The 23,109-nt window shown below is 36.3% G+C and overlaps 1 protein-coding gene across 1 annotated transcript in view; it reads right to left on the bottom strand.

The window, feature by feature from the left end:
• The window catches only part of GRM5 (glutamate metabotropic receptor 5), a 504,989-nt gene that overhangs the window by 117,780 nt on the left and 364,100 nt on the right, over window positions 1–23,109 (bottom strand). Inside the window, exon 3 of the mRNA XM_077763047.1 lies at window positions 21,787–22,022. Coding sequence (XP_077619173.1) covers window positions 21,787–22,022 — 236 coding nt within the window. The remainder of the gene's footprint in view (window positions 1–21,786; window positions 22,023–23,109) is intronic.

Genomic DNA, 23,109 nt, shown 5'->3' with positions numbered 1-23,109 from the left:
CTACTCCTATTTTCCTTTGTCAGGGAGAGCAGACACCTTGCACCCTGGGCAGCTGATTTCATAAGAGAGAGCACTCTCCAATTACTTGTGACTATTTCAACCAGCTGATTCAATTTAGAGACAGAATCATCAGATCAGTTTTCTTCTGTCTGTCTGTCTCATTTCAGATTGAGCCTTAATTAAATATTGCCCAAAAGCACAGAGGGAAACCCTGGCCCCTTCCTATTTTTTGCTTCCTTCAAAGAAACTGAGACACATGAGAGGAAGGAAAGATGACAACAGAGAAACTGGAATAAGAAACTGAAAATTTCAGGCATCAAGGGAACTCCTACTAGAGAAAACTTGCCATGTGCCTCTGAGATAGTCAGATGAAACACCAGTTTTCTTTTCCAAATATTCCACGTGATGACCATTAATAGCTAGTTATCCAGCATCTTAAAAATTTCCCCCTTTTTGAAGCAATTTACTATATGACAGATAAGGTGTTCTAGAACCATAAAATACCCTTGAATGTTGTTTTTGTATTTTGTTAGAATTTCCAGATATAGCGTATGCCCACTTGTGTTGCTCTCTACTATAGCCTATAGGGGTTTGTGACTTTATTTGAGTAACATATTTCATACAATATAATCTTCAGCTGAACTCTTTCTTAGAATCATATTCTTTTATTTGTTCTGAAGTGTTAGGATTTTCAGCTCTATGAAACTATTAGAGAAAAAGGTGGTGGGGAAGAAACATACTACTAATGATAGGATTTATTGAATTTTATTAAATACCAGAGACTATGTGCTATGGACTGAACTGTGTCCTCTCAAAGCCCTAACTGCCAATGTGATATTTAAGATAAGGCCATTGGGAGATGGGTGCTTTGTAGGATATTTGGTATGGGGACTATGAGATCATAAGCTTGGAGCCCTCATGTTGGGATTAAGGTCCTTATAAGAAGAGACACCAGAGAGCTTGCTCTCTTTCTCTTTCCTGTGTAAACAGGCACCTGTCTGCAAATGAGGAAGAAGAGCTCCTCGCCTGATCTTGAGCTTGTAGAACTGTGAGAAAATAAATTTCTGCTACTTATACATCTCAGTCTATGGTATTCTGTTATGGCAGCCTCAGCTGACTAAGATGCCATGTTAAGTGCTTCATAAAGTACTATTCCATCTTCTCTTTAAGATCTCTGTCAGGTAGACATTTAATGCCATCCCAAATTCACATCTGAAGAAAGTAAGGAAAGAGAATTTAAGCAACTTGTCCAGTGTCACATAGCTATTAAGTGGCAGAGGTGGATATAAATTGAGCCTGTCATGTGCCAAAGCTGGACCATAGCCACCCTAGTTTGATGTCTCCAGTGTGTACAACATTTTATGTAAATCTGCCACTCATCAGTCAATTTAATCACATCTGTCATTTTATTAATATATGTATTTATGTCATATTTATTTGTATAATATTTTTAGGTTGAATGGTCTGTGCTCCTTCTACAGTTACTGTCTGAATGAGGGGCCTCTAGCCTGGAGGTATCCATGCTTCTTTCCAGGCTTCTAGTCTTGTGTTTAATGTAATTTTGCACCAGGGGCTCTTCACTGCCAGTGTATCTTACTAAGGTACCACTCCCACTTCTGTCTGTAAATCTGTGCAACTTCAAATATGAAGTATTTTAAGGGAAACTCATTTTCTATTCCCAATCTATCCCTTTTTATTCTATTTTCTCCATTTCTCTATTAAAATTTTTTTCTTAATCATCTATAATTGAAAACTGGAAGTCACTCTTGGTTCCTCCCTTTTCCTCAGTCCCACACAGGGTCCCCAAGTTTATATTGCTCTTCTGTTATACAATAGCTACTATGACATTCTCAAATTTCCAGTGGATTAATACAATACAGTTTATTTCATGCACACTTCTAATACTAATCTTTCCTTTAACCATAAACTCCTAAAGATACTGTCAGATTAACCTTTTTTTAAAAAAAGACTTATTTTGTATTTATTCTGAGAGAGAGAGAGAGAGAAAGAGAGAATCCCAGACATGGGTCTTGACCTCAGAAACCATGAGATCATGACCTGAGCCAGCCAGACTCCTCTCAAATTAAGCTTTTTAAATGGATTTTTTATTATATAATGTTCATGATAAAAAATCTTCAACAATTACTTAATATGTAGATGAAATATCTTCAAATCATGGTCTAGCATGCACAATCCTTAAGGAATTTTTTCCCACTTTCATTCTTATCAGTTATCACAGATCACACCTCACTCCAGTGGAACAAGTTTACCCTCCTATTACCTGAATGGGCCTTGTATTTTCTCAACTCTATTCTTTAGTTTCTCTAGACTTCAAAGCATAGAATAATCTATGTTAGACTCATAGCCCAACTAAACTTCTGTACTCAACTTAAAAACCAGCTATATCATTAAGCCCTAACCTACCCAGACACAAGCAATATTCACCTCTAATGCCTAAAGCTCTTAAGGCTTATTCAATTAATTTTCTACTTAACAAGTATAACATTACATTAAAATATCCCCAGATAAATCATAAGATACCCAAGGGAAGAGGTCAACCACTAGCTAATCTTTGCATTCTCTCTTCTGACTTTTCAATTGACTCAAGATCTTACTTAATCAGTGTTCAAAAATGATAATTTGATAAAGAAGATATAATAAAAATTTAATAAATGCCCTGAAATTGAATCAATACTTTATTTATTGAAAAGAAATCATGTGCCACTTAGGGAGGTATTCAGTATATGCTCTGATAGTCCCAAGGTTTTGAGGTAATCTGCAAAATATTTTAGAAGCAACAGCTCAAATATCCTGGGTATGTTTCAAAAATTGGATTAAGAGAGTCATTGGGAATCAACATGTAACAGATAGATTCTCTAATTCTTAAAGTCCCTCTGGAGTAGAGTAACAGTGAAGCATCACAACAAAAGTCTAGGAGCTGCTGCCCATCAGCAGAAGTAGGAGGGGACATCAAGTCAGGACAATGAAAGTACCTTCTGTGACAAACCTTGAATTTCTAGTAATTTAATACAGTAAGTTTATTTCTTGCTCACATCACAGTCTGATGCAGATGGTGAAGCTATCCTGAGTCTTCCAAGTGACTGGGAACCAAGCTCTTTCTATCCCATGACTTGTGAACTGAAGTGTTGTCATTGTCCATACACAAATAGAATGGACTCTGCTACTCCAGCACTATTTTCCCATTTTCTCAGGCTAGTCTCTCTGCTTGGTCTCTCCTCTCCACTTACCCATACTATGTCCAAGCTATCCAATCCAATGATCCTTGGATACCCTGGTTTTCCATGATTTCTCCTATCCTTAGACTTCTATGACCCTTGCTGGTTAAGTCACATTCCAGCAATGCTTTAAAACTGATAGACCTTGTGGCATAGTGAACAGACTGAGGACTGTAGAGTCAGACTGAGTGCAAGTACTTGCAGTGCAACTTGTCTTAGAAAAACTAGTGAACCTCTTCAAGCTTTAGTTTCTATTGAACAAAACAGTTATACTACTATTACCCAATAGAATTATATGAGGAATAAGTGATACAATTGTACTTGAGATTCTCTTCCCTTCCCTTCCCTTCCCTTCCCTTCCCTTCGTGTCTGGCATATAGAAGCCTTTAATAGAGGTTCCCTCTGCTTTACTTCCACTAGTTAAAAATACCAACTGCTTCCACTGCTATTGCCTAGATCCAAGCCATCATCTCTCATTTTACTACTGCAATAGCCTTCTAATTAACTCCCTACTTTCTTTTCTGCCCACGCTTACCATCTATTCATGGCTAACATGACAGCCAAGTGACCTTTAAAAAGCCAGTTCAAGTCCTTCCTTTGCCCAAAGTCTTCATGTCTCACTTGAGTAAAAGCCAAAGTCAACACAATGCCAACAAGATCTTACAAGATCTCCCCCTCTATTACCTCTTTGCCATTATCTCCTCCTTGTTTCCACTAAGTCTTCTCCAGCCACACTGGCCTTCCAACTCTTGCCCCTATCTGAAATTCTTACCTGTGATTTTCTATTACTTGTAATCATCTTTCCCCTCTCCACCTGGGTTACTCACTCACCTCCTCCTTGGATTTATACAAAGTCACTTTCTTAGTAAGGTCGTCTCTGTCTATCCAATTCAACTGCATCCTCCCTAACATTCTAAATCCTGCTTCCCTGCTTTATGTTGCTTTTAGCAATTATCATCATCTAATATAATACATAATTTGCTTATCTAATTTGTTTTAAGTTGTCTCCCCCTAACAAGCAGGTAAGCTCCAAGAAGGCAGGAAATTTTGTCTGCTTAGTTTTCTGCTATAGCTCCAGCACCAAATAATAATAATAATAATAATAATAGTAATAAATCAGTGGCACATAGTAGGCATTCAGTTAAGAATTTGTTGAAGGGATAAGTAGCTTATTTTGTTTTAATATATTTTATTCTTTTATGTTGGTACCTTAAAGTCAAGTACCACATCATATGCTTCCCCTGATTTCCACCCCAACATTACCCAATGTTGTAAGAGTACAACAATAATTTACCAATGTGAATTATCTTTTACCAGTCAAGTTCTTTCACATCATTTTCACAGTGATCATATCTTTGACAAAAGGCTCTCTTGTCACCTCAGTGCCACATCACAGCTGTGGGGGACAGTAGCTTCTTTTTTAGTAACCATCTGGCCTGGGTGGCAGTTCTCTACAAATTTTAAAGGTTGTGACACTGGCAATTACTAAAATGTCAAAACACTAGGCCAGCCATGGGGGCTGTGGCAACAACCCACACAGTTGCCATGGTGATGTGGGTAAACTCGTATGTAGCATCTGACACTCAGACATAAATTTAAAATTAAAGTTAGCTCTATATATTGGCTTAGGGAAAGGCACCTGGCTATAAAGCAGTTACACAATGCTAAAACACTTACATTAATATGAAGACTAAGGCCATCAAAAGGAAGAGGAAGTGTGTGTGTGTGTGTGTGTGTGTGTGTGTGTGTATGTGTCTTAATGTCATATTCTAATAACATGCTGTTAATCATCCTTCCTAGCCTGGAGATTTTTGGAAAATATATTTATTAATACCACATGGTGCATTTCATTTTCATTTTCAGAATAATTTAATGTTTTTTTATTTATTTACTTATTTATTTACTATTTTTTAATGTTTATTTATTTTAATGTTTTTTTACTTACTTATGAGAGAGAGAGAGAGACAGCGTGAGCCGGAGAGGGTTAGAGAGAGGGGGAGGTACAGAATCTGAAACAGGCTCCAGGCTCTGAGCTGGCAGTCAGCACAGAGCCCGACGCGGGGCTCGAACCCACGAACTGTGAGATCATGACCTGAGCCGAAGTCCGACACTTAACTGACTGAGCCACCCAGCTCCCCTTAATGTTTATTTTTGAGAGAGAGGGAGCAAGCATGAGTGGGGGAGGGACAAAGAGAGAGGGAGACACAGAATCCAAAGTAGGTTCCAGGCTCTGAGCTGTCAGCACAGAGCCCGATGTGGGGCTTGAACTCACGAACCATGAGATCATGACCTGAGCAAAGTTGGATGCTTAACCAACAGAGCCACTAATACAAGTATTTTAAAGCAAAACCTATTTTTATAATTTTGTAAGTACAAAGGCTGAATACAACATTTCTAGAGATCCTTCTATAGGATTTTCACATATATGATCTTATCTTCAAAATGAGTCTAAAATATGAGTATTATCTAAATTGTTTAAGTGAAAAGGCAAGTCTACGTAACTGGCCCAAGGTTACAGGGTGAGTGATTGGTGGAGCTGAACTTAATACAGTCCCCCACTCACCACGAAGCTCTCCTATCCATTGCACAGCACAGGCTACTGAGGCATCCCAGAGACTAGGACACAATGCTGCACAGGCAGCTCAAGGGTGATGAGCTCTGGGATTAAAAGCAAGAGGAAAAATCCTAGAAAATAAATTTCAATTTGGTTACGAGCATCAAAATCATAAGAGATAGAAGAGATGGATTTGGTTATTTGCTAGAATTCTCTGAAGCCTCAGAGTAAGTCTGGAAAATATATATTTGTATATTTGTACTTAAAAACTTTTAAAAAGTTTTACTAAAGTATAATTGACATATATTAACTGCACATATTGAAGGTGGACAATTTGATAAGTTTTCATATATTTATGCTTCTATAAAACCATTACAACAATCAAGGTAATGAATGTATCCATCACCTCTATGAGTTTCCTCATTGACCTTTTTAATTCCTCCCATCCCCAGGCAACCACTGATCTGTTGTCACTGTAAACGACGTTTTCTAAGGCTTCATAGAAATTGAATCATGTAGTATGTACTCTCTCTTTTCCAGGTTTCTTTCACTCAGTATAATTATTTAGAGATTTGGCACATTGTTAGCTATAGCAATAGTTCACTGCTTTCTGGTAATGAGAATATTTCCCTGGACCTATAGCTATCCAAATTTTCCAGTGCCATTTTTTAAAAAGCGCATTCTTTCCTCATTAAATTGCTTGTGCATCTTTGTCAAAACCAGTTTTCTGTATACATGAGGTCTTTGTCTAAATCCCTATTGATCTATGTGTCTGTCTCTATCTTGATATTACACTTTTAATTAGTTTTAGACGGAGTCTTGAAATCATGTAGTGTTTTGTTGTTTTGTTTAGCTTGAAATTTTTTATTTAAATTCTAGTTAGTTAACATATAGTATAACATTGGTTTCATGAGTATAATTTAGTGATTCATCACTTACATATAATACCCAGTGCTCATCACAAGTGCCCTCCTTAGTACCCATCACCCATCTAACCCATCCCCCTCCTGCCTTCCTTCCAGCAGCCCTATTTGTTCTCTATAGTTAAGGGTCTCTTATGATTTGCTTCCTTTCATTTTCCCTTCCCCTATATTCATCTCTTTTGTTTCTTAGATTCCATGTATTAGTGAAATCATATGGTATTTGTCTTTCTCTGACTGACTTATTTTGCTTAGCATAACACACTCTAGCTCCATCCATGTTGTTACAAATGGCAAGATTTCATTCTTTTTTGATGAATTAGTAATATTCCATTGTATATATCCAACATATTTTTTGGATAATTAATCCAAAAAGTTTTGTTGATTGTTGATTAATGTCCATTAATCAGTCAGTGGACATTTGGGCTCTTTCCATAATTTGGCTAATGTTGATAATGCTGGTATAAACATCGGGTTGCATGTGCTCCTTTGAATCAATATGTTTGTATTCTTTGAGTGAACACCTAGTAGTGCGATTGCTGGGTCATAAGGTAGTTCTATTTTTAACTTTTTTAGGAACCTCAAATACTGTTTTCCATACTGTTTTCCAGAGTGGCTGTGCCAGTTTGCATTCCCAGCAACAATGTAAGAGGGTTCCCCTTTCTCTGCATCCTTGCCAATATCTGCTGTTTCCTGTGTCATTAATATTAACCATTCTGATAGGTGTGAGGTGGTATCTCTGGTCATTTTGATTTGTATTTCCCTGATGATGAGTGATGTTGAGAATCTTTTAAAAAATTTTTCTAATGTTTATTTATTTTTGAGAGAGAGACATAGAGTGAGAGCGGGGGTGGGGGAGGGGAAGAGGAAGACAAAGAATCCAAAGCAGGCTCCAGGCTCTGAGCTGTCAGCACAGAGACCAACCTGGGGATTGAACTCACGAACCACTATCTGAGCAGAAGTCAGACAGTTAACTGAATGAGCCACTCAGGTGCACCAACATCTTTTCATGTGTGTGTTTGCCATCTGGATGTCTTATTTGGAAAAGTGTCTATTCATGTCTTTTGGCTATTTCTTCACTGGATTATTTGTGGGTTTTTTGGGTACTGAGTTTGAGAAGTTCTTTACAGAATTGGGATACTAACCCTTTATCAGATACGCCATTTGACGTATGTTTTCCCATTCTGTAGCTTGTCTTTTAGTTTTGTTGATTGTTTCCATTGCTGTGGATAAACTTTTTATCTTGATGAAGTGCCAATAGCTCATTTTTGCTTTTGTTTCCCTTGCCTCTGGTGACGTGTCTAGTAAGAAATTTCTGTGGCCAGGGTTAAAGAGGTTGCTGCCTGTGTTCTCCACTCTAGGATTTTGATGGTTTTCTATATCACATTTAGGTCTTTCATCCATTTTTAGTTTATTTTTGTGTATGGTGTAAGAAAATGGTCCACTTTCATTCTTCTGCATGTTGCTGTCCAGTTTTCCCAATACCATTTGTTAAAGAGACTGTTTGTCCCCCCATTCGATGTTCTTTCCGGCTTATTGAAGACTAGTCAACCATACAGTTATGGGTCCAAGAAATACAATATATTTTTGTATATTAATCTTCTATACTATCAACTTAATATACTCACTATTTATGAATTTATGAAGATTCCACTGGATTTGCTAGATAGGCAATTATGTCATTCATTAATAAAGGCATTTTTTTACTTCATTGTTACATATCTAGTACCTTTTATTTCTTTAGTTGATATAGTCTAGCTTCATTGTCTAGAAACTGGTGGTAAAAGCCAAATTCCTTATTACTTGACCATATGCAGCTTGAGGAAGTTTCTGTCTGTTCATAGTTTGCTGAGAACCTTATGATAAATTAATATTAGGTTTTGAAATTTAATAGTTTTGGGAATCTTGGGTGGCTCAGTTGGCTAAGCGTCCAACTTTGGCTCAGATCATGATCTCATGGTTGGTGGGTTTGAGTCCCACTTCAGGCTGTGCTGACAGCTAGCCCACAGCCTGGAGCCTGTTTCAGATTCTGTATCTCCCTCTCTCTCTGACCCTTCCCTGCTCATGCTGCCACTCTCTCTCAGAAAGAAATAAAACATTAAAAAAATTTTTTAAGAAATTTAATGGTTTTGTAGATTTTAACACAATAAATTACACTAAATAATTTTAAAATATTAAATCAGCCTTACATTTTGGGATAAATCTTACTTTGTCATGATAGAGTATATTTTTTACATACTGTTGGATATAATTTACTAAAATTTTTTTTAATATTTACACCAATGTTCTTGAGGTATATATTTCTTTTCCTGTGATATATTGGTCTGGTTTTATATCAGAGTAATGATGGCCACATTGATTGAATTGGGAAGTATTTCTGCCTTAATTTTCTCATAGAGTTGATGTTAGAAACTCGATCAGTTCTTCCTTAAATATTTAGCAGTGATTCACCAGTGAAACCATCTGACCTGTAGATTTTTTTTGTGGAAAAATTTTTAACTACAAATTTAATTTATTTAATAAATATGGGACTGTTCAGATTGTCTATTCTTCAGCGATCTTTGGTAGTTTATGCATTTCAAAGAATATCTAATTTGACTGATTTATTGGATAGAGTTGTTTCAAAAAGTGTTCCCTTCTTTTTCCATATTTATTGACTCTGGAGCGATGCTATATGTCTCTCATTCTTGATATTCGTAATTTGTTTTTCTATCTTTTCCTTATCAGCCTGTTTTTTTTTTTCAGTCTTATTGATTTTTTAAAACAAACAGGCTTTACTTTCATTTGTTTTCTCTACTGTATTTCTGGTTTATATTTCATTGATTTTCACTCTGATCTATTACTTCCTTTCTTCTACTTACTTTGAGTTTAATTTGTTCTTCTCCAAATTTCTTAAGGTGGAGCTGTAGTCATTAACTTCAGATATTTTTCTCTTCCGCTATAACAAGTTAATGCTATGACATTTCCCCTAAGTGTTGTTTTAGCCCTCGGAACCATAAGTTTTTCTAGTCTGACAGCTGGAGACAGATGCTGCTCCTTGTCCCATATGGCTGCCACACTGTCTCTCTAATCCTATAAGGGTTCTTCCCAGATCTGATGTATTATCCTCATAGACGTGCAATGATCAATATACTCGAGGGAGCCTCTGCTCATCTCCAGAGTCCTCTCTTCCTGCACCTCTCTCCTCTTTGCTTTTGCACTCCGAGAACTCTAGTTTCCTTGGTTTCTCTGAAGTCAGAATTCCATCTTTTTAACTCAGAGGACTCCCCTCACTTATGTCTTGTTTCATACGAATAACTGTCCTTCATTGCTTGATATATAATGTCTCAAAAACTCTTGTTTTAGATATTTTGTCTTGTTTTGTTCTATTATTTTAAGAAGGAGAGTAAATCCAGTCTCTATTACTTCATTTTTGCTAAAAGCAGGCACTTTGCCCGCACATCTTTTAAGCATTTTCTCACACATTATCATATTTATTTATTTTATTTTCTTAATGTTTATTTATTTAGTTTGACAGAGAGAGAGAGAGAGAGAGAAACTGGGGGTGGGGGGAGAGACAGAGAATATAGAGGAGGGGCAGAGAGAGAGAGAGAGACAAAGAGAAAATCCCATGATCCCAAGCAGGCTCAGCACCATCAGCACAGAGTCCAATGTGGGGATTAATCCCAGCAACTGTGAGATCATGAACTGAGCCAAAATCAAGAGTTGATCATTTAATCAACTGAGCCACCCAGGTCCCCCCTCATACATCATCATATTTGAGCCTCACTAGAGTCTTCTGTCAGTTAGGTATTAGTTTTTATTTTAATTTTTTAAAGTTCATTCATTTATTTTGAGAGAGAGGGAGAAAAAGCAGGGGAGGAGCAGAGAGAAAGAGCAAGAGAGAGAGAAAATCCAAAGCAGGCTTTGCACTGTCAATGCAGAGCCCAATGCAGGGCTCAAACCCATGAACTATAAGATTGTGACCTGAGCCACAGTCAAGAGTTGAACACTAAACCAACTGAGCCACCCAGGCTCCCCAGTTAGGTATCAGTTTTAATACTCATCCCATCTTACACATGAGAAAATAGAGACTCAGAGAGGCCTAGTAGTGGCTACAGATTGAGTTTTTTAATATAGGTCTTCTGGGTTTAAATTTAATGTTTTGTACACTTGTGTGCCTTAACTGACTGATTGAGCAAGCTTGTCAGATCTCTTTTTGATTTATTCTAAATATCTTTAATGCATTGTTGGCTGCAATTCCAGTGCCTTAAGATTTTGGAAACTTTTGCACTTCCTAATGCAAGGATTTTTTTTTCTGGGGATTTCTTTGAGTAGGTTTTGATGGTAGCTATTCATCATGAAGAATTACATACACTGACACTTACTTGGATGGATAATTACTCTTATTTCTTAAACTCTGAAATTCGAAAAAGAAATATGACAGATTATGTTTATCAAAACTTTGTTATATTAATATATGGGGCTGTGATCTGGCTCTGTGATCTATTTCTTTAAAGCAGAGTCCAAGATGGAGAAATTTTTCCCTCCTGATATTGAAAACTATTAAAATGTAACAAATCCAAGAATTGTATAAGCCAAACTGACACATCAAATTCTAATTAACTTATTTAGTTGTCTGTTATAAAGGCAGAAGTATGTTTCTGCTTAGTAGATTTCACCACATATACTAGGTTAATGTGATCAAATGTATTTTTCAATATATGGTTATTAAATTGTTCTAGTGTATGAAGTATGGTGTTAATCAGTGTTACATAAGAAGATGAGTTCATAGTAAAGCAAAACAACAACAAAAAAAGAGATGCTGGATTAAAGAAAGGAATTTAAAATTTTTTACAATGGGATTTGTCCCTTTCCAGCATGTGGATACACATTATGAATCTCTAAAAAATGGATACAGAATGTAATGATTCAACATATGCAACCATGGAATCTTTTTTCACATTGGATTAATTTTCTTTTCAAGTGCTACCTTGGAAATGTTAATATAGTGTAAGGATGAGAAATCTCTAATCTGGGGTAAGCTGTGGCATTTTGTTTATTTGGCGCTTGTGATGCCTTTACTATTGTTCAGCTCCTTTTATCTAGATAATTATTTCCTCTCAGTGTACTGTTTTGGGTTTTCCAGTCATGTTTTCAGAGATGCTGAAATATTTTGAGCAATGGCTAAACCACCAATAAGTGTTTTTTAAGGCAAACAAGATGGCAGAAAAAATTCTGATGCATAAGGAAGTATCCTTTAACTAACCCATCTCAAATCCTTATGATACAAATTCATCAGAGAAAATGCAGACACCTCTGTCTGGAAACTTGCTGTAACAAAAAGGGAAAAGAGATACCCCCAAGCTAGTGGAATCAATCTTCCTGAATATAGGAAATTGTTTTAATGTCAAAAAATTCCACATACTCTATAAGTGCTGTTTGTACTGTTAGTACCTTGTATATAGAAAACACCTAATGGCAATAAGTTACCATGATTTGAACAACTTACAATTTAATTTATAATTTCTTAACTGCAACAGCTTGTGCATAAAAATAAGTGCTTATGTGTATAAACATACACATGTTCACACAAGGATATGCAAAGCACAGTTCAGTTCACCGATAATGCTCAACCATGTAAGAATTCTAAAGCCGACAACGAGTCAACAGTGACTCTGGGACCTGCAGCCTACAGATTGGGAACCACTGTTCTAGATCCTCTAGCCATTGTAACCCTGCTTGGGTACAAGAGACATGAAGTCACATTCATTTAACACTATTTATTCACATGCTTACACTATATAAGGCATGATGCTAAGAATTTGGGGAAAAAATGAATAAGACAGTTCCTCTCCTTGAGACATTTATAGTTTAACAGAGATAGATGAATATAACATTTTTTGTTTGTTTTTAAAATTATTTTAGAGAGAAAGGGAGAGTGCATTTGAGTGGTATAAGAGGCAGAAGGAGCGAGAGAAGAGAATTTCAAGCAGGACCCATGATGAGTGTGAAGCCTCATGCTGGGGCTTGATCCCATGACCCTGGGATAATAACCTGAGCCAAAATCAAGAGTTGGATGCTCAACTGATTAAGCCTGATGTCCCTGAACATAAAATGTTTATGTACTGGTGTAATGATGTGAAAAATCTATGTATATGTTAGTGTAATGTGGTGGAAAACATAATATTGCTGGAGCTGCTTTATCCTTTCTGAGGATGTATCATTTTTTCTCTGGGGTAAATGGCTTTCTGTTTGGCAATGTAACTTTAGCAGCAGCTTTGGGCTTAAAAGGCGAACACCCATTCCCTAAGAGCAGAATTTTGAAGGAGACAAGAAAACAAAGAAACAGTGCAATAGCTCCACCTATGAAATGGAGAAATATTTACTGTGGTGTTTAAAAATATTGAGAGGAAAGGGAGTAAGGGTTACAGGGAAAGAAAGGGAGAGGAATCAAGCAACATGGTGGTAGAGATCTGGTAGAGTGGGAATGTTTGGGGGAGTCTATTGTGAGAAATTTGGACTGGAAGGAATGTTAGACTGGATATAGGGGCTGCAGAACTTTTATTTGGAGATGGGGTAGTTAAGGTAAACTCTCATTAAATTGGAACATAAGTGCAGAGAAGTGCAAAAATCATAATACATTAATTTTTCCCAAAAGAAACACATCCTAGTGATCACCACTGTCTTAAGAAATAACACATCATTAGAACCCCAGAAATGCCCTCCTGGCCAAAGGACTTTTATGTTTGTTGTGCATCCATTTTTCTCATCTTCATTTTATTCGTAGTAGTGTGGCATACACATAAATGCCTGTGTGAGTGAATACTTAGTGACATAAAAATAAGGAGAGGGGAGGATCTGTGTTCAATATCTGGATTGGTATGTGTGAAAAAGAAAACAAAAGGTACAGGAAGTGACATGAGGGAAACAGTTTCTTTGAGAACAAGAAACTGGATTTGTTAGAAACCATGAGGATATAAGCTAGTGGAACTAACAAATATCCTCAGCAAAAGTGTAGGTGCAAAAATCCAGACACTTAAGTAGGCATGCCACTCTAAAATGGAAGAGCACATCTGTGAATTGTGCTTGGAAGTGATTGGAGCATAGATTTCTTGGGCTTAAGGAATAGATGATGAGATCTGAAAAACATATATGGCAAACTTGAAGAGTTTTGACTGGGGGCAAAGAGGTGGGGTACTTTTGTAGACATTAGAGAACCATGGAAGATCATTAAAAATGGAAGTAACAAGATGAGATTCATTCTTTAGATGGACTCTTTTGAGGCTAGTTTTCAGCATAAAATGGAGGAGAAAGAAGTTGGTATCAAAAAGAAGATTAAACAGGAAGATTATTCTCATTTGTTAAGTGAGAGATAAGGAAGAAACATAAAAAACAAATCTTTATGCAGTGGCATAAAGATTTAAAATCAGCCAGCAATGAAAAACAGAGAACAGATGTGGAAGACGAACAGTAGATTTAATAGTATTTGGTCACCAGTTGGCTGTGAGAATGAGACAATGGGAATACAAGAAGACACTTTATTCCCACATCTTGGGGGACAGGATGGATGGGTGTATCATTTACTCAAACTGGAGGTGCAGAAAGGCAAAGCTCAAAGTTTGGGGCTGTGGTTGGAAAACTTATAATGAGTTTTAGATATGTAAGTTGGAGGTGCCCTCAGGACATCTAGGCGAGAATGTTTGTATGTTAATGTCATAAATGACACCTCTGGAAGGTACTGGAAGTGACAGGGAGAAATCATAGAAAGGAGATGGTAAATGAATGTCAGTGGGTGACAATATAACTTTAAAAGAAATGGGTCCTTACGTTGGCTCAAATATAGAATAGCATACAGTTACTAGAAAACAGTTTTAATTTAATTTTTTGTAGCTTTTATTACTGGGCTACTTAAATAAACAATTGAAAAAATTAAACTATATTCTTTATAGTTTTAATTTATTATTAGTCATTTAACTTATAATTCAAGTCTAACATGATTATGCAATTTAAGTAAAACTTACTGAAATTCTTAATAGTATATAAACCTGGATTCTGTAAAAACCACATATTTAAAACACTTAACAGTATAGAAATAGTTTGACTTAAGTTTTTAAATGCTTAAAAATAAAACAAAAATTAAAGTATGAACATTTTGGACATTACAAATCGCAGGGTTTGTTTATGCATCCAAATTGCGATTGCAGGGGTAGTGACAATTAAGAATAAAATATAAAAGAGGGACCTGTGGTGTTATGTAGGGTGGAGAAGAAAGCACATGAAAATCCTTTTACTGTATAACTTTAAGAGGCCAAAGAAGTTCAGAAATAAAATATTTTCAAGGTGGTGAAGATGTATGGACACAACAGAGCAGAGACAAAATGAAAAAATAAAAAGGAGACCTACGAAAATGGGCAGGTGTTACCCACTGCTTTCTTGTTGGTGGGCATCTGCAGGTTCTGGACCAAGTGGCCAACCTAACTTAGTCTGAATGAAGGGACATTAGTTTACTAGGGCATCCATAGCAAAGTACTACAAACTATGTGGCTTAAAACAACAGAAATTTTTTCTCTCAGAGTTCTGGAGGCTCAACGTCAGAAGGCAAGCTGTCGACAGCACTAGCAAGGTGCCATGCTCCCTCTGAGACTCTTGGTAGAATCCTTCCTTGCGTCTTCCTAGCTTCTTGTGGTGGCCATTAATCTTTGGCTTTCCTTGTCTTTGTGTTACATCACTCAAGTGTCTGCCTATGTCTTTTCCCTGCCACTTTTCCTGTGTGTGTGTCTCTGTGTCATTTCTCCTTTTGGGGGGGATTAAAAGTCCATCCTATTTTAGTGCATCCTCCCTCTGCACTGATGCTATTTCTCAATAAAGTTACATTCTGAGGTTCTTGGAAAGGACATGAATTGTGGCTGGGAAATATATGACTCCACATAGTATATGACACTTCTGGAAAAAAGAGAAACGAGAAGTACTTTTAGATATGAAAATGATATAGTATGTCAATTTACAAAGTGCAGGAGCCCTAAGACCATGATAGCCATTTTCCCTTGTGATTTGCTTGCTGATTCTGGGGGCTGCATTGAGCCTCAAGCTTTTGAAGATGAAGGCTGAATTGTCCCATTGTTTTATACTATTTGGAAGAAAAGCCCCACCTGAGGACTAGAAACTGCTCAAACTTCAAGTAGTCTTTTCCTCACAATGGATGCCAAATTTAGAAACAGTAGGATATGGGAGCCTGGAGAAAAAAATCTCAAAACCAGTAAAAGTCTGAGTCAGGCACCCAGGGCATGGGATATCCTAGCTAGACTCTCCATTGAAATTCTAGGTCATTCATTCCTTAAAGACACTTTTAACCACAGGTTGACTCTTTCTTATGTTGCAACTTACCTCATCTCAATTTTTTTTGAATCTGAAAAAGGCAAACCATCATTGAGGGAAAAATAATATAAATTTCAATCTTTATGGTATTTTACACTCAATGTCAAGCACAAAAGAAAACACATTGTGTCCGTAAGTACGAAACGTGATCAATATGAAAAATGTGTCAACAGAAGACTGACAGAAAATCCAGATGTTAGAATTAGAAAAAAAGGGACCTTAAAATAACTATAATCAATATGTTCAAGGAAATAGAATAAAGGATTGAAAAATGGATGAGAAAGAATACTTCAAAAGAAAATTGGGAACTATAAAAAGAATTAAATGGGCATCTGGGACTCTAAAACACCATATCTGAAATTGAAAACTTCTTATTTTGGTTAAAGGCTGACTAGACATAGGTGGATACATGGTTAGTAAAAAATAATAGAAAGAGACAAAATAATAGAAAAGAATCATATTGCAGCACAGAGAGAAAAAAAAGATAGGAAAGAAATCCCAGAGAAAAAGTCACCTGTATGACCCAGTCAAATAATCTAATAGGTATATCTGAGCACAGGTAGGAACAGAGAGAGAAAAATGTGGCAGAAGGAATGTTTCAGGAAGTAATGTCTCAGAAATTTTCACTACTGATACATTTCTTTAATCCACAGATTTAAGAAGTTCTGGAAATTCAAAGAATGACATATGTCAAGGAAATCATACCTAATTTCATCACAGTCAAATAAAAACTTAAAAAAATTTAAAAGCTGAGAAAAAAGACAGTTGCCAAAAAAAGACACAACATTAGAATGATGGTTAAATTCTCAATGAAATCATGGAATCCAGAAGAAAAAAATGAAATGCTATTTTCAAAGAAAAAAACTGAAGAAAACCTGGCAATACAGAATGCTGTCCTTGGTGAATATATGCTTCAAAAATAAAGGGGAAATAAAGATATTCTCAGAAAAAAAAAGGTGATATAATTTGCTGGCAGTAGACCTATATTACAAGAAATACTAAAAGAAATTCTTTAGGCTGAAAAAAATCACAGGTGAAAGCAAGGAAGTAGAAGGAATGAAAAACACNAAGAAAGAGAGACCAGAGACACAAAATCTGAAGCAGGCTCCAGGCTCTGAGCTGTCAGTACAGAATCCAATGTGGGGCTTAAACCCACGAACCCTGATATTATGACTTAAGCTGAAGTCAGATGTTTAACTGACTGAGCCACCTAGGCACACCTACAAGACTTTTTAATATAAACAAGAACCAACTTAATGTTGTTTGTATTAAAGATTCATTTAGTAATTTCTGTTGAAAACTCTAAATGAATTAGGCTAAGAGATGAAACAAAAATATTAAGAGAGGTTATAGAATAAGATAATAAAAATTAATGATTAATCCATAAATAGGCAGGAAAAAAGAATAAGTATTAAAGAACAAAGTGGACAAATAGAAAACAAATAACACATAAGAGGGATAGGAAATAGGAATAAGCTATGCTCTAAGTGGGCAATTTTCATGATATATCCAACAAAGGACTCATCTCCACAGTAGACAAGGCAGTCAAAATAGATGTTAATGATAATTCAAAGAAATGTGCAAAACACCTGAACAGACACTTTATAAAATAGGATGCCCAAATAAGCGTATGAGAAGAAAGTTAACTTGGTAATACATATGGAAAGCCAATCAAAATCACATTATGATACAAACACACACTCCCAGAATGTTTAGAATAAAAAAAGATAGTACCAAGTGCTGACAGTAGTACAGAGCAACTTGAAGTCTCATATATTTCAGTGAAAGGAGAAATTAGTTCCATCACTTTGGAAAACTGCTTGGCTATTTCTAATAAAGCTAAACATATACATAGTCTATGATGTAGCAATTCCAATACTAGGTATACATTTCACAGTAATTGGGACATAGATCTGCCATAATATATGTACATAAATATTCATAAAGTATTTATAATACCTAAAAATGTACATAATCCAAATGTCTATCATATAGGAGAACTGGTAGATAAATTCTGGTAGTATATCCATACAAAGGGACATTACACAGCAATAAAACATGGGCAATTGGGTGGCTCAGTCAGTTGAGTGTCTGACTCCTGATTTTAGCTTGAGTCATGACCCCAGCATCATGGGATTGAGCCCCACATGAGACTCTGCACTGAGCATGGAGTCTGCTTAAGATTCTTTCTCTTTCACCCTCTGCTTCCTCCTCTGTGCATTCTCTGTCTCTGTCTCTGTCTCTCTCTCTCTCAAAATAAAAAAAAAGATAACAAATAATAAATTACTAATACATGCAATGATGGGATAAATGCTACTACATTACTTTGAGTGGAAAAGGCCATTACAGAGAAGCAAATAATGCAAGATTCTGTTTACATAATATACAAGAATAGGCAAAACTAACAGGCAATGAAAGAATTCCCATTATTGGAGCATATTCTCTTAAGGCTATTGCTAGTTCTGGACTACTAGATTTAGACACCTGTCCTAACTTTTATACTTTGTCTTCTAAGAATCACTTAAGACAAAATAAGCAGTAATTCAGCTATGCGTATTTCTATCCTGTGTGTCAAGCCATTTTTCTTCTTGAACCATCTATTAGATTTAAGGTACTAGAGACAATGGGCAAGATGAAGCTTCTTGACTGGCATGAATTGTAAAGTCATACTATTTCTTAACACTTCAACTCAAAACTGGGTGTCTTATGCACACTCCCTCATGAAAGGGTTAAAGTGCAATATATTTAGGAAAATGCTGGTAATATTCAGTAATATTATAAATATGAGTAAACTATTTGGGGTCCCTATGAAGATGGGGATTAAAGATGTTAAGAGAACATGTAAGTCAATAAGGAAATATAGTCAAAAGTAGAGAATAGTGAACACTTCGGTATCTATTATTGAATTCCATGGTCATATAAAAATAATTTTAAGATTTTTTCTTTTTTGTATCTTTGACCTATATATTAACTATTATATAATGCAAATTTTATGGCAATTTTTGAAAACTGTAATATTCTATCTTTTTAGTATACTATACTGGTTAAACTTTAGACAAACCTGAGTTCAAGAATAAATTCTAATGTTTAATAGTTAGATGTTAGGTGACCTTGAGTAAGTTATTTTGTTCTCTCTAAATCTTGGTTTTGTAATCTGTAAGATAAGGGTAATAAGAATAATAGAGGTATCACACATAAGTGTCTATGTTTATGTACAAAATGCCATCTCTCATCAGATAAGATTCCAGGGTGGGGAAGTGGCTAATGAGTGCTTTCCAGTACTGGAGTAAGGAGCCAGTTCTGAGCAGAGAAATCATAACTGGGTAATTACATGTAAGACAGAGAGCCACAGCAATAGGTTAAAAGGGAAGATTTTACAGAACAACTTCCAAGAAATAATGTTCTTTTTTTGTTGTTGATTTTTTAAATGTTTTATTTATTTTTGAGAGAGAAAGAGAGACAACATGAACAAGGGAGAGATAGAGAGAGAGGGAGATACAGAATCAGAAACAGGCTCCAGGCTTTGAGCTACCTGTCAGCACAGAGCCCGATACGGGGCTGGAACCCACAAACCGTGAGATCATGACCTAATCCGAAGTCGGACGCTTAACCGACTGAGCCACCCAAGCGCCCCCATAGAAATAATGTTCTATGGAAATCAATTACAGAGGTTTTTAAAGATTATATTTAAATAAGATCTCCAACAGTGGGGGGTGGAAATAAGAGAAACAAAAAACCATTTTAAGGAGAAGACACTTTAGATAAAAAAGAAAAGGAAAATAATATTGGTACAAAAAGGGTAAAGATCAATTGGAAACATTCCCTTAGCCACATTGGTTAGGGACTGTCACTAACTCCTTAATAAAGGAGAACTGGAGATGAAATCAGATCTATTGCCTATACTTCATAACTCCTCCAGTGTAGTTACCTATAGCAATGTGTACACAACCAGAGACTTAGAATACAGAGATGCATAGCTCCTGAATCTCAAGAGAGGGAAGAAGTCTGTGTCTATCGGAAACTAGACAGAATGATGAAAGATATGAAATTAGCTATAAACATTGAAATTGTGAAACAGAAGTCACGATGCTGTTCATTCACATACAATATTTTTCATGAAAATAATAAAAAAGGAAATAAATAACCATTTGACGATTTTGGACAAGCAGTATGTGAAGTGAGAGAAACAAACACAGGCTTACACCATACTTCTGTGATTTCTGGATTTCATGGGGCAGTACAATATCCCACACTTCAGCATTTCTCTCTTCCCTCACTATTCAAACAGGAACTGACATAAGGTTGCCAAGTTCTTATTTTACCAAGTACTGATATTTAAAAATAATCACAAATCACCGTTCACTCCCTTCTTCATTTCACAAAAGAATGAATTGATACCAAAAACATATGATGGACATGACCTGGGAGGGGAAATGCATTATGAAAAAATTCACTATATTATTCCCATTATTCTCATTTTCATGCTTACATATGACAACTTCTCTGTGCACTGGAATTGGTTTGTGGGCCATAATTTCAACCCCACTGCCCCACTGCATTCCTCCTGTGTTCCAGCATCATAGATAAAGGCACCCATACCACCAACTAAAACATTCTACTCCTATGCAAATGTATATGGGGTTCTTGTTATACAATGTGGTGATAAGCAAGTCTCAACCAATCATGTATCAATTTTGATAAACCTTAGTTTTTGCAGGCTTTGACATAGGATGATTATTGGACCTACCCTGGTTATTGGAGTCGAGATTCCCTTTCAATGTGCAACAAATAATAGTAACTAAACCCTGTGTTTAACTCTTATATATCACTTACAGCACTGAATTGCAACATTGGCTGGCATGATTATCTCCTTTCTAGATACTAAACCTCTTGAAGGCAGGAACTAGTTTTCCTCACCTTGTTATCTTTATAACCAAAATAATAGTTGGTACAATTTGAGCGCTTTTAAGTATATAAGAATAAATGGCAATGTTCAGATTATGTCTCCTGCAACATAATAACTATACATAACAAATCCCTATCCCTGCTACTGTTCTATATATTGATGGAAGTAGGAATTTGCTCTGTCCTTTAATATTCACCTGATTCATTCTTAAATTTTTAAAGTTTGTTTGTTTGTTTGTTTAGAGAGCATGTACAAGAGTGAGAGCAGGGGAGGGACAGAAAGAGAAGGCGAGAAAGAGAATCCCAAGCAGGCTCTGCACTGTCAGTGCAGAACCCAATGCAGAACTTGAACTTATGAAACATGAGATCATGACCTGAGCCAAAATCGAGTCAGATGCTTAACCAACTGAGCCACCAGGAGCCCTCTTATCATTCTTCAGAATATATGACACCCTTACTAAGTGTTTAACTCGGTGCTGTTAAAGATAATAAAAATGAGAAGAATGTAGTTCTTGCCTTCAGGGATGGCAACAGCAGTTCCTCTCTGGAGCTCACATTACCCTCAGCACAGTGCCAATTTCTTGAATGATATAAATAACAAAATTGTTTGAAATCTCTGTGGAGTAAAAATTTGCTCTGATACGTTCTTCTTAGTGAGAATAAAGCCTGTTTATCACTGTAAGTAGCAATATCCACTCTGTTTATGTAAGAGTCCTCTTCTCCAACAGATTACAGCCACTATCCCCATGACACAGTTTACATAAATTGGAGCCTTAGCCTTATCCAGTTTAAATGAAACAATAAATCTGCTTACTATTGCAAGTCTTGTTGTATTTGCTGTTCTCCTGTGCAAACCCTTCCAGCCGGCACTGAAAACGATGCTGCCAAAATTCTTGAAACCAAGGGTTTCGAAGGTTTGTTTCTGGCCGGAGCTTCAGATAATAATCATCAAACCACTTGACATCGGGAGATTGAAGCTTGATTGTGATTCCACCAACAGCTTCTCGCTGATATCCATCTGTCACATCATACCTGTCAGCCCAGCCATCACTGTGGGGAGACAAAAACCACCTCAGCTTAGAACAGATACCTTCTAAGCAAATGATTCCATTTGCTTTCCCTTTGAAAAGATCATCACATGGCTACTCAGGCCACATCATGGTCCTGCATTATACTTACATGATTACTGAGACAGTAGCTTAGAATAAAGAGTATAATACACCATGAGAACTTTGGGTCTAAGAGTGCTAGAAGGCACCAGTATCACTAACTTCAAACTGTGGAGAATAACCTAATGCTTTTGGTAGAATTTGACTGGTTGTAAAATGCAGTATATATACAGAAGCTGCATAAAATCACCATTCACATTATTTACTGAATATTTAATGGCTAGGTCAAGTTAACTTTAAATTCATTTTGTTTCTTTATCATCATTAGTATAATGATCATAAGGTAAAAATGAAAATATTTCTAAGATACACCCAGTATTAATTTAACCATCCTATGACATGATATTCATTGTTTTCACATTTTACAAGTAAATATAGAGAGGTTTAAAAAAGCCTGCTGATGGAAACTAATTTGACAATAAACTATTTGTAAAAAATAAATAAATAAATAAAATAACACCCCCCAAAAATAAAAATAAAGGAAAAATAATAAAAAATAAAATAAATAAAAAAGCCTGCTGATTATGATCATTCTGTTAAACACTGATTCTTCAACACCTCAGACTGAAGTCGTCTAATCCACAGTCTTTCCCATCCCATGGTACTTCTCTAATATATTTAAAATACACATATGGAATCATGTTTTGCATAGGAGGGATTAAAAAAACTTTTTTTAAAAATTTGTTTGTAGGAGAGAGAGAGAGAGACAACGTGAGCAGAGGAGGGTCAGAGAGAGAGGGAGTCACAGATTGAAACAGGCTCCAGGCTCTGAGCTGGCAGTCAGCACAGAGCCCGACGCGGGGCTCGAACCCACGAACCGTGAGATCATGACCTAAGCAAAAGTCGGACGCTTAACCGACTAAGCCACCCAAGCGCCCCTTAAAAAAACTTCTTAACAGGGATGTGTGGAGGGCTTAGTGAGTTAAGTGCTTGACTCTTGATTTTGGCTTAGGTCATGATCTCACAGT

This window comes from Crocuta crocuta, unplaced genomic scaffold (genome assembly GCF_008692635.1).
Source record: "Crocuta crocuta isolate KB4526 unplaced genomic scaffold, BGI_CrCroc_1.0 scaffold614, whole genome shotgun sequence".
Classification (NCBI taxonomy): domain Eukaryota; kingdom Metazoa; phylum Chordata; class Mammalia; order Carnivora; family Hyaenidae; genus Crocuta; species Crocuta crocuta.
This window is presented reverse-complemented; position numbering and strand designations above follow the sequence as displayed.